At 54.8% G+C, this 12,648-nt stretch overlaps 1 protein-coding gene across 1 annotated transcript in view; it reads left to right on the top strand.

The window, feature by feature from the left end:
- Window positions 1-5,799: 5,799 nt before the first annotated feature.
- Window positions 5,800-12,648, top strand: part of arap2 (ArfGAP with RhoGAP domain, ankyrin repeat and PH domain 2) — a 9,639-nt gene continuing 2,790 nt past the window's right edge. Inside the window, exons 1-7 of the mRNA XM_056576134.1 lie at window positions 5,800-5,927; window positions 6,069-6,072; window positions 6,511-6,595; window positions 6,819-6,878; window positions 10,727-10,821; window positions 11,434-11,492; window positions 12,066-12,365. Coding sequence (XP_056432109.1) covers window positions 5,800-5,927; window positions 6,069-6,072; window positions 6,511-6,595; window positions 6,819-6,878; window positions 10,727-10,821; window positions 11,434-11,492; window positions 12,066-12,365 — 731 coding nt within the window. The remainder of the gene's footprint in view (window positions 5,928-6,068; window positions 6,073-6,510; window positions 6,596-6,818; window positions 6,879-10,726; window positions 10,822-11,433; window positions 11,493-12,065; window positions 12,366-12,648) is intronic.

The following is a 12,648-nucleotide window of genomic DNA, read 5'->3' as shown; positions in this document are numbered from 1 at the left end:
AAAGTTATATTCCCACACACACACAGTTCAGGTCAGGTGACCCTCCATCCTCAGTTGTCAGGTCGGAGGTCACTTGCTGGTGGGCTTGTATGGGTCGGACCAGACCTTGACCCCTACAGCGCCACAGGGAAACAACAAGGACAAACGGTAAACGGACTGCATTTATATAGCGCCTTTCTAACTAGTGGCCACTCAGTGCTTTACAATATAGGCTGACATTCACCCATTCACACAGCGATGGCAGAGTCAACCACGCAGGCGACAGCCAGCTCCTCAGGAGCAGTCAGGGTGAGGCGTCTCGCCGAGGGACACCTCCACACTCCTGAGCCACATACCGCCCGAGAGATGAGATTAGAACCAACTCACGCAGCAGTGCAGAACGTTGCCGGATCAATTTGCACGATTGACCACTGGGTGCTCTTAGCCCAAAGCCATTTCAGCCTAGATATATGATGGATAGATCAGTCACACACAACACTAAGGGGGATGGTGCTGAACTGGGCCTCTAGATGTACACCAAGTTGTTTTAATAACATGTCAATAACATGTTGTATCTCTCGAGATTGTCTTGATGAATCACTGAAGACCAGAGGCAGGTTATAAATGTGTCCAGAACACAATGCACCAATAGGATTAAAAAATAAATGTAGAATTTAGTAAACTCTCTCTTTGATGATGATCCTATATTATCACGTTTCCTTGACACTTGATGTCAACCCAAAGTCTGCGTCTTCCTGCATGAAGCCTGGTGGTTAACCTCTGCTTACCGACTGGTTGGATGTCAGCCTGGTTAATCCCGTCCCGGTTCACCTTCTGGACCTGCCCTGAACGAAAAAAAAGGGGAAAAGTCAGTTTACAGTCGTCAAACCTATCAGTTTCAAAACCAGAATGTGCATCCACATCAGGACCCTCTTTAATTAATTTATCATCTCTCTCTAAATTGCTTACCATACGCATCTCAGCAAAATTTCGTCAGTGTTAACCCAATTTCGTCACTAACCCAATGACGTCACGTTCCCTGCGACTGGCGTGGAGAAGACCGACAATCTTCCCATCGGCATAACTGAAACTCTGCACGTGCCCCGATTTATGATGGTTTTCACCTCTTTCAATGCTTTTATCCTCCCCTTGGAAACAGTGGTGAAGTGGGTAGAGAGATCGCCATCTCTGTGCCGAGTTCCAAGTGCGGGTGTTGTGACGTATATCATATGCGTCGAGAGCAGCGAAGAGCTGTAGTTCACAAAGCGGCCTCACATAAAACCTAAAATTATAAAACTTCTTCACGAAAATGTTTCTTTGCATGAAAAATTATCATTTAAATCCACAAACAACATATGTGTAATCCAGGGCATATAAAGACTGGGACCAGAAAATAATTATTTTCTCTCCATTGACACCCATTCATATTTTTCGATCTCATAGGTCCCTTGAGCTCTACCGGAAGGGGCGTGACTTCGCCACTCCATTGGAAACCTTCTCATACACACAATGGTAGTAGCAGTTTAATGGTTTTAGAACGTTAAACGGGAAACAAGTGTCCCTTTATTGAGCTTCCGACAGTAAAAAAAAAAGGAAAACTGCAGAACTCGCTGTGCAGCTCTTTGGCGCTCCCTGGTGGCGCCCCCTGCTGGTGGCGCCCCCTGCTGGCGGTCTCAGCGCACTGCCGTCAAGTTTCATGAAAGAACGCGTCAAGGTAACAGTTGGCGTCTCTGAGTTCGAGGCATCGACGGCGTTCAAGCCCACCCCAGCCTACAGCGTGAAAACAGAGGCACAACTGGCCTTTCTAGAAGGGTGGTGTTGTCAGGGCGCCCTGCGGTGATGGGTGCTCCGCTGTGATGGGTGCTGACGGGTTGAGCACGGCCGCATTCCTGTGCTGGCAGAAAGCGTGTCCCGGGGCCCCGGGTCAGGCTGGGACACGCAGGCTCCTCACCACCCACACGCTGCACACAACTCCCTGTGCAGCGGTCCACCAGACCGCCTCCTGCACATCAGTGCGGCTCGCGAAGGGTTCTCCGTTGATTCGTCGCATGAAAAGCAAAGGAAACCGAAAGCAAACAACAAATTAACTCAAAAAATAAAATAACTAAAATAAAAAAGGAGGACATCAACTTCGATTTTGACATCACGTCTCCCAGGTCTACTTTAAAGACCCCCGCCCTCGAGGACCATAAAGGGGGCGTGGTGGGCCGCGCCGTGCCGCTCAGGACGCGCGCCGTTTGCGGCACCTCAGGAAGAGACGGAAACGCGCCGATCAGCGACCTGACGTGGGAGACCCCGACGCACACTACGGAGGACGCGACGCTTCCTGGGATTATTAAGCAGACCCCGGGCTTTCTGTACGGACTTGTAGGTGAGTTCTCAAGACGCGCGCACGTCTGCGGGTGACCCACCCAAAAAGTTTCTAGGAAGTTTTAGTCGGAAGTTCGGTGTCAGGTTGGGGTCGGGTGTCGAAGCCTTGATGACTATTGAGGCAAATTGAGAGTAGTGTTCATTGTGTCCTGTCCAGTGCGCTGTGTCTGTGTGTGTGTCTTGCGGGGATGTTTAGTCCAGCATGCTTTGACCTCTGCAGTATTGCAGTGATGGCTGCAGGCTGCACCAAGGAGAAGAGTTGTCTGTCTGTCTGCTGTCTGTCCGCTGTCTGTCCAGTCATTCAGCCTGTGCTTAGAGACGGTAGATCAGACGTGTGTTGATGTGTGCTGCCCTCCCTCAGGTAGGACTAGGGAGCAGGAAGAAGGAGTATAGGAGCTGGACTTTGCTCTGGGGTGGGTCTTGGTTTGGCTGCCAGGTGCAGCAGGTAGAGGCACGTGGATCAAAACCAGCTATTCAAAGAATGGGATGAGCGGATAATAAGCGAATGACACAAACACATCCACCTTAAATAATGAAAATATGGCAGTATAAATCTTTAAAAAGCAAATTCTCCACAGAGACATGACTGTGTGTGTGTGTGTGTGTGTGTGTGTGTGTGTGTGTGTGTGTGTGTGTGTGTGTGTGTGTGTGCTGGCAGAGGTTCAGGGCTTTTCTTTACCTTTTGATTTGACTGAGAATATTATTATACAAATTCTCACAAGCAGATACAATCTAATATTATTGTTCTGTTGCATGTGAGATTTATTTGAAAAGTTCCTACTATCAGTTTAAGGAGGGAATTTTTGATGGATTCTGCTTTCACTGGGAAGTCAGAGCTCATAAAATGCCTTTCTGAAGAACAGAAGGCACCCACTAAGAAGAGAGAGAGAGAAAGAAAAAGAAAGAAAAAAGCGTGATCATCATTAGTCATCAACATGAGTATAGAGTTAAGGAGAATTAAGGTTCTGAAGAAACGGGGAGGGTGGGGGAGAGAGAGAGAGAGAGAGAGAGAGAGAGAGAGAGAGAGAGAGAGAGAGAGAGAGAGAGAGAGAGAGAGAGAGAGAGAGAGAGAGAGAGAGAGAGAGAGAGAGAGAGAGAGAGAGAGAGAGAGAGAGAGAGAGAGGTTCTGAATGCCCCTCTCTGGCTCCATTGATCCCACCGGCCTGTGGTTCCCGGTCTCCCCTTTGGCCGACGGGCCAGGGAACAGGAGGAGGGGGGATGAGGAAACTCATCATTTAGAGTGAAGACATCCCAAAGCTCCTGATATTAAATGTCTCGATGGCCACACAACCAAGACCTTACATACCTAGTACTATCCCTTACTGTGTGGTTGCCCTCCTCAAACAAAGGTGTAAGTATGCGCTGTAGAATCAGAACTATTTGATGACTCAGTGTGTGTAGAGCCGACGTGTGTGTGCACGTTTATCGCGGGTCAGAAACTAACAGGGGATATTTGTCAGTGAGCCGCTGATCAAACAAAGGGTGTGCGACGCTAAAGGCTAGCAGCTGGAGCCAGGCTAAGTGTCAACGTCTGTCTGCCTGTCTGTAGGGGCCACTGCTGTAGGGGCCACTACTGTAGGGGCCACTACTGTAGGGGCCACTGCTGTAGGGGCCACTATTGTCCTCCCCTGACCGCCCCACTGCTGTAGGGGCCACTACTGTCCTCCCCTGACCGCCCCACAGCTGTAGGGGCCACTACTGTAGGGGCCACTGCTGTAGGCCCCCACTACTGTCCTCCCCTGACCGCCCCACAGCTGTAGGGGCCACTACTGTAGGGGCCACTACTGTAGGGGCCACTGCTGTCCTCCCCTGACCGCCCCACTACTGTAGGGGCCACTACTGTCCTCCCCTGACCGCCCCACTGCTGTAGGGGCCACTACTGTCCTCCCCTGACCGCCCCACAGCTGTAGGGGCCACTACTGTCCCCCCCTGACCGCCCCACTGCTGTAGGGGCCACTACTGTCCTCCCCTGACCGCCCCACTGCTGTAGGGGCCACTACTGTCCTCCCCTGACCGCCCCACAGCTGTAGGGGCCACTACTGTCCTCCCCTGACCGCCCCACTACTGTAGGGGCCACTACTGTCCTCCCCTGACCGCCCCACAGCTGTAGGGGCCACTACTGTCCCCCCCTGACCGCCCCACAGCTGTAGGGGCCACTTCTGTCCTCCCCTGCTCCGTGTGACCCTCCAGTCCTGTGGATTATGTTCTGGTGTTCTTTAATGTTCCTCTCCGGACCGCGTGTTGGTCGTTGAGACGGCCCTCATGAGGTGACCCAGCGCTCAGCTCGCTTTCAGAGTCGTTGAAGTGAAAAGGTCCAGCGTGTGTCCGGGTCAGGGACGAGGATTGAGTCTTGTGGTTCCTGATCTCACGTCGCTCGCTCTCTGCTGAACAGACGCTGTTAGGATCATAATTACATTAATGCATTTAAATAGATCATAGATCATGCATATCATTTTAATTTCATCTTTGAAGTCAATAAGGAGCCAATAAGGAGCTGCGCTGGCCTGCCATCACAATAAAGAAAGCTAAAGTGTGCCGGATCTGTGAGACTCATTCCAGATGGCGCCGCAACACAACGGCGTCCATGTTCACGCCGTCTCCATGACGACGGCCGAGCGGCTTAAGGTGTCCGCCGTGTGTACGCCGTCCCTCAGCCTAACCGCTTCTCTCCGGTCCCTCCGTCCTCCAGCCAGGACCCCCCATGCAGCAGAGCCGCGCTGAGGCCCCCTAGAGCCGCGGCGGCCATGTTGGAGCCGGCGGAGCCCGGGGCCCCGGTCCTGGAGTGGCTGAGCAGCCTCCACCTGGGCCTGTACGGCCCCGCCCTCCTCCGGGGGGGGTACCGGACCCTGGAGGCCTGCCGCCGCCTGACGGACGGAGCCCTGCTGGAGCTGCAGGTGTTCCCCACGGGACACCGCCGCCGCATCCTCCGCAGCCTGGAGGTCCTGGGGGGGGAGGGGGGCGGAGGGGGGAGGGCGCCCGTGCCCTGCAAGCGACACGTTTTCCTGAAGGACAAGAAGAGGGCGGAGACCTGCAGCCAGCCCGCCCCCGGGAACGCCCCCCCGGCCGGGAGGGGGAGGGGGGGGGGAGGGGGGCAGTCACAGTCTGCCTCCGGGGGCGGGGCTTGGGGCCGAGAGCGATGATGAAGACTATGATGAGGAGGATGATGATGATGATGATGATGATGATGGTCCAGGGAGCGGTGTCGCCGTGACGATGCCCCCCGTACCGGCGCCTCGCCACCCCCGCAACATCCTCAGCCACCCCCGCCCCCCTCCCCCGACGACCTCCCCCCCCCCCGACGTCGTCCGCGGCTCCCCTTCTCTCTCCTCCGACGCCGGGGAGATCCTCACCTCGGACTGGGAGGAGGGGGAGGGGGAGGAGCCGTCCAGCCCTGACTCCGCCCCCCGCCCCCCCGCGGAGTCCTGGTCCGCGGTGGAGTTCCAGGGGGACATGGTGGATAACGTCATCTACGAGACGGGGCCCCCCAGCCGGGGCCCCCGCCCCACCCGCTCCTACCGCCTCCGGCACCGGCCCGTCCCCCACATCCCCCCCCGGCCCCCGCTCCCCCCGCTCGACAGGTGAGTCCTCTGCTGCCCCCTCTGGACAGGTGAGTCCTGTTAGTGTCCCTCTGGACAGGTGAGTCCTGTAAGTGTCCCTCTGGACAGGTGAGTCCTGTTAGTGTCCCTCTGGACAGGTGAGTCCTGTTAGTGTCCCTCTAGACAGGTGAGTCCTCTGCTGCCCCCTCTGGACAGGTGAGTCCTGTTAGTGTCCCTCTGGACAGGTGAGTCCTGTTAGTGTCCCTCTAGACAGGTGAGTCCTGTTAGTCCTCTACTGCCCCCTCTGGACAGGTGAGTCCTCTGCTGGACAGGTGAGTCCTGTTGGTCCTCTGCTGCCCCCGATGGACAGGTTTGATCCTTACAGTGTGCGTGTGAATGCTAAAGGCCTGTGATTAGTGTTCAGGGGGCCGGAGTGTCGAGCTAAAGGTTCTGGGTTCGATCCCTGACGTCCGCTGTCTCCTGAACTAGTCTCTCAGTAGCGTTCCTAGAAGACCAATCTGCTCCCTGATTGGACGGCGGGGCTGGTTCTAACTCGTTAAGACACCAGGACAGACCCCCCCCCTCTCAGAACAGACCCCCCTAGTGGTGACTCGGGGTCTGATAGGCAGGAGACATGTCAGGAGGCATCAGAGGGACACGGTGCCAGGAGGGTACAGAGGGGCCCCTCTGGGACCCCCCCTCCCAGGAGGGTACAGAGAGGCCCTCGGGGCCCCCCCCCCCTCCCAGGAGGCTACAGAGGAGCCCTTGGGGTCCCCCCCCGTGGTGAGGGGCCCTTGGGGTGGTTTACTCCTTCTCCTCCTTCTCCTCCGGCTGATCAGACGTTCTGCCCCCCCCCCCCCCCCCCCCTCAGGAGCAGAACACCGCAGACAGGAGTTCCCCAACTCCCAGGCAGAGGAGGAGGAGGAGGAGGAGGAGGAGGAGGAGGTGGTGGGGGCTCGGGGGGGCCTGTGGGAGCGAGCGCCAAGGAGAAAGGTACATGTCGTCGCCTCTGCTTCCTCCTTCGTCTTGATCTCCGCCATGAATATTTAATCTGGTGGTGGCGGCGGCGCTGCTGTTGTTAGCCAGGATGAAAGTGTGTGTGTGTGTGTGTGTGTGTGTGTGTGTGTGTGTGTGTGTGTGTGTGTGTGTGTGTGTGTGTGTGTGTGTGTGTGTGTGTGTGTGTGTGTGTGTGTGTGTGTGTGTGTGTGTGTGTGAGAGAGTTTCAGGTGTGCATCATAAAGGAACACTCGGCTCAGCTGGGTCCTCCTGAGTCTTGTGTTTATTCGTTGCTCTGAGCAGCAAATGTTCTCCTTCCTGTTTAACTTTCAGTCAACGCGGCTGGAGTCCCTATTATATCAACCATTAAAGATCAGCTTTGTTTCACCTAAACACATAGAATACTGTGTGTAATTAAACAGTACCACATGGAAGGAGTCCAGTCCACTACTTAATCGTGGTTGCCGAGTTCAGCCGGGACGCTTGTGGAGTGTTTCCTTGGTTACGTGGTCGGGCTGTCGGGCCTGCTCTCTGGTGGTGGTGTCGCCGTGGCAGTGCCACCCTCCTCTCTCGGTTACCTTGGTTTTCATCTGTTTGGGGAGAGGAAAGGGGCTGAATGAAGAGGAAGTCCAGGGAATAGAAAACAGGAGAAAAAAAGAGGCTAAGAGGGAGGAAGGGGAGGAAGGGAGGGTGAGAGGAGGGAGGGAGGGAGGGGAGGGGAGGGAGGGGGGGAGGGGGGACAGAGGGTGAGAGGGAGGGAGGGGGGGAGGGACAGAGTGTGAGAGGAGGGAGGAAGGGAGGGAGGGTGAGAGGGAGAGAGGGTAAGAGGGAGGGTGAGGGGGGGGGTAGAGGGAGGGAGGGAGGGAGGGAGGGAGAGATAGAGAGCCTGGGTAGCTTGCTGCCTTGTCCAACCAGAACTCCCCTTAAGAGCGTAGCTTTAGCTCGGGTTTTCTTCATGTTTGATATCGTCGTACGTTATCTTCTTGGTATCTTTCCAACCAAGCATATTTGAAAAAATCCAAAGTAAAATCAGGACCCAAAATGAGTCCATGGAAGTGTGCCAGTCCTCGTTAGTCTTATCTGTGACCTCTGTGGATGAAAGCGATACTCAAAGGACAACAAAGCCTGTGTAATAGTAAAGTACTATTCAGCTATAAGAAGAAGACTCTATGGAAATGATATAGTGGTGAACGGGAAGAGTGAAGTGATACTCTCTCCCACGCTGCCCAGAACGTCACAGGGCCAATCAGGCCAAACTCGGATCATGTCAGCAGTCCTTCAGTAGATCATAAAAAGGTTTGTTTCAGTATCATAAGCCAGGCAGGGAAGGGCGAGCATGGAGGAAGTCTTAGTCAGCTATGTGCTATTTCTATCAGTCTATTTGTATTGTCCTTAATTTGAATCTGATAGAAAAGTTCTCTTTTCTTCTAGTTATTAGTTTTTTTCTAACTTACTAGCTGATCAACTCACGACTCTAACAACTTAGTCAGTTGATCGATGATTTGACAAATGGAGCCGACCAATCCAAAAACCATCGTCAGAGCGTGACAGGAAAGAGGGTGTTGCTGTGACCTCAAGGCGCATTGTGGGTAGGATGGCGTTTCTCCGGGAGATTGACCAGTAGATGATGATAAATGACGCCGGCTCCGTCTTTGCCAGAGCGTGTGCACGTGGTAGTGTGCACATGGTAGTGTGCACGAGGTAGAGTGCATGTGCTAGATTGCACGAGCCAGCGTGCACGTGGCAGAGTGCACGAGGGGAGCAGGTCTCTCATCCATACTCCCTCCCTGAGCGCTGATCCAGTAATGGGGCCGGGGGTGTGTGTGTGTGTGTGTCAGTGTGTTTGTGTGTTTGTTTGTCTCTTTGTGCTTGTATCTGTGTTTGTGTGTTGGTTTGTAATGGCTTTTCTGTCTTTGTGTGTGTGTGTGTCCTGACAGGGTGTGTCTGTGTGTTTGTGTGTCTGTGTGTGCGTGTGTGTGTGTAAAAGCATCTATCCTTGAGCATCGCTCGGGTCTATTTCATTGTCAGTCTTTGTACGACACACTGTTTGTGCTCCAGTGTGTCTCTGATCTATCTGGTCTAACACACACACACACACACACACACACACACACACACACACACACACACACACACACACACACACACACACACACACACACACACACACACACACACACACACACACACACAGGGAGAAGCGTGCACGTGTGTGTGGGCCCCCCGCCCCTCACTAGAGGGCCCTGTCATTTCTCACTGTGACAGAAAGTACTCCAAGGAGGGGCCCGGGTGTTGCTGACGAATAGTGTCTGGGCTTAACCCCTACACACACACACACACACACACACACACAGACACACACACACAGACACACACACACACACACACACACACACACACACAGACACACACACACACACACACGCACAGACACACACACACACACACACACAGACACAGACACAGACACAGACACACACACACACACACACAAGCACAGACACAAAGACACACACACACACACACGCACAGACATACACACACACACACACACGCGCACACGCACGCACGCACGCGCACAGACATACAAACACACACACGCACGCATGCACACACAGACATACAAACACACACAAACTCGTGCACACACACACACAAAGACACAGACACACATGCACACACACACACGCACGCACCTACACACACACACACACACATACAAACCCACACACAGTCCAGGCAGAGAGCCAAGCCGGAGGTAAGCGACCTGGCGTTGACTAGAACACACACACACACACACGTTTGTGTGTGTGTGTGTGTGGGTGTGAACTGTCAGCCAACACATTTGCACCTATCACTAAACGTGTTAACTAGGTTTGCAGGGCGGCGGTAGCCAGCGGCCCGGTGTTGGTTCGGTAGCGTGAGGGAGTCTGGGTTCATCTCCTCCGTGAGCAGACTCTCTATCTAGAGCAACTCCTTAAGAGCAACAGGCCAATCAGCATCAAGAACTCAAGGCCTGCAGAGATTAGGGAGAGACCAACATAGCAGAACGCTGGGCTATAACCTGCTACCTGTTCATATAGATCCAAACGAATTCCTGTTTGATTCTGGAAATCTAGTCTTTGTTCAACCAATGAGCGTTTGTGTTAATGGTCAGTGTGACTGGCTTGACCTATCAAATGTTTTTTAAGAGCTAAGTAGCTGTCTTTGTTGTGTATGGGGAATGGGTTAACCTAGCGATTGTTAGTCAAAGTCAAATTAATTTGTATAGCACGGTATCAGACACTCTCTGAACATCCTTAATGCACCGACAGCGATATATAGTTTTGTCTCTTTCTTTTGACAAAATGTACTTGTTGTAAGTCGCTGTGTAAATAGAGTCTGCTAAATGCCGTTCATCTAAATCTAAATCTGAATCTTAATCCTAACTGACACCTGACGGATATAAATTCTGTTTCAGCACTCTTGTCCGTCACTCTCCTCAAGGTAATTCCTGCCTCCATGTGAATCACCCAAACCTCTCTCTCTGTCTCTCTGTCTCTCTGTCTCTCTGTCTCTCTGTCTCTCTGTCTCTCTGTCTGTCTCTCTGTCTCTCTCTCTGTCTGTCTGTCTCTCTGTCTCTCTGTCTGTCTCTCTGTCTCTCTGTCTCTCTGTCTCTCTGTCTGTCTGTCTCTCTGTCTCTCTCTCTGTCTCTCTGTCTCTCTGTCTGTCTCTCTGTCTCTCTCTGTCTCTCTGTCTCTCTCTCCCCCCCCCCCCCCCTCTCTCTCTCTCTTTCTCTTTCTCTTTCTCTCTCTCTCTCTCTCTCTCTCTCTCTCTCTCTCTCTCTCTCCTCCCTCCTCTCTCAGCGGTGTCGCCGGGCCCCTCCCCCCCCATCTCCCCCTACGGGGATATCTTCCTGGGCAACAACCTGCACAACGTCCCCCCCGAGGGCCCCGCTGCGGTAAGGCCCCTGGGCCCCCCCCACGCTGCACACGGGGGCCGCTCTGCCCCCCGCTGGGAGGCTGAGTGCCCCCCCCCCCCTGCTCACATCACTGCGGGGGGATGATGGATGAGTCCTCCGGCCCACAAAGTGGCCGGTGCCGACGGGCCGACCGGCCCATCCATCACACGTCAGGGCGGGCACACACCACTTGTGATGTCACAAACCGGGAGATTTGGTTACAGGCTTGTAATAGCCAATCACCACCACGCCTGGATGGGAATAGTGGGATCTCCCAGGTGTTGGCGCCGCACAAAAAGACTCACAGAGCTGTCTCTACGCGGGACTGCGTTCAAACACACGACACACGCGACACACACTTCCCCCTCCTCTCATCCCGGCGGCGGGTCTGAACCCAGAGGAAGATCTGTGCGCCGGCTTCGCGCTGTTGCCCTTTGAGGTTAATGGAAATGTCGCAGAGCAGCTCAGCTAAGCTATACAAGCTACCGTGCTAAAATGATGAATGGGTCTCGGCCACCAAGATGTCTGCCTGTGAGAGAGGGGGAGGGAAAGAAGAAGATTTATATCATGAGTAGAAATATGTGGAGCTTATGTGTGTGTTTATCTGCCCAGGAGCGGAGCCCGGAGAAGAGCTTTCCGCCGGTGGCCAAGAAGAAGCAGAAGAGATTGCGGTAAGATGTGTCGATGTCACACTTCTGCATGCAGTGTGATGTCGCCATGTTCTCCGGTGGCGTGTGAGGCCACGCAGCGGGCGTCGTACACGGGGAGAATAGAGGAAGGAGAGTGCCCGCGTCTGATGCAAACACTTCTATAAGAGGCAGCTCGTAAAGCAGAACTCCATTATTTACTGCCTCGCTACCAAAGCCTTTGATAGATTGTTGAAACGACAAGCCCTGCGTTAGCTCATGTGCATGAAATATGCAATAGACCATCAGCCGTGGTTTAAACAGTAAAGCTGCTCCTCACAGCCCGGTGTCTGGGGCTCTGAGCCCAGCCAGAGGGCACTCGGTCCTGCAGGGAGGGAGCGAGGGAGGGAGGGAGGGAGGGAGGGAGGGAGACAGACAGACAGACAGTTAGACAGTTAGACAGACAGACAGACAGACAGACAGACAGACAGACAGACAGACAGACAGACAGACAGACAGACAGACAGACAGACAGACAGACAGACAGACAGACAGACAGACAGACAGACAGACAGACAGACAGACCCTCAATGTCCCGCTCTGCTCCGCCCCTTTCAGGAAGAGGTCTGATAAGAGGAAGGGGGGGAGAGGAAAGGAGGGGGGTCGCCCAGCCTCCCCCGGGGGTCCCGGGTCCCCCGACCCCGGGGGTCCCGCCGACCCCTACTCCACCGTGGAGGACTGCGCCCCCGACTGGAGGGCCTCCGCACAGAACGCCTTCACCGCGGCAACCGACGCCATGCCACCGGGGCCCGATGGTCCCGACCCGGACGCGGACATCTCTCCCTACGCCTGCTTCTACGGCGCCCCCCAGACGCCGGTGGTCCGGGCGGGCTGGCTGGACAAGCTGTCCCCCCACGGGTACGTCCCCCCCCCCCGCAGGGACGCTGAGTCCTAGACCACGTCCCCCCCTAGGGGGACGCTGAGTCCTAGACCACGTCCCACCCCAGAGGGACGCTGAGTCCTAGACCACGTCCCCCCCCCCCCAGAGGGACGCTGAGTCCTAGACCACGTCCCCGTCCCCCCAGAGGGACGCTGAGTCCTAGACCACGTCCCCCCCCCCCCAGAGGGACGCTGAGTCCTAGACCACGTCCCCCCCCCCCCCAGAGGGACGCTGAGTCCTAGACCACGTCCCCCCCCCCCC

This window comes from Gadus chalcogrammus, chromosome 17 (assembly GCF_026213295.1).
Source record: "Gadus chalcogrammus isolate NIFS_2021 chromosome 17, NIFS_Gcha_1.0, whole genome shotgun sequence".
Taxonomy (NCBI): Eukaryota; Metazoa; Chordata; class Actinopteri; order Gadiformes; family Gadidae; genus Gadus; species Gadus chalcogrammus.
This window is presented reverse-complemented; position numbering and strand designations above follow the sequence as displayed.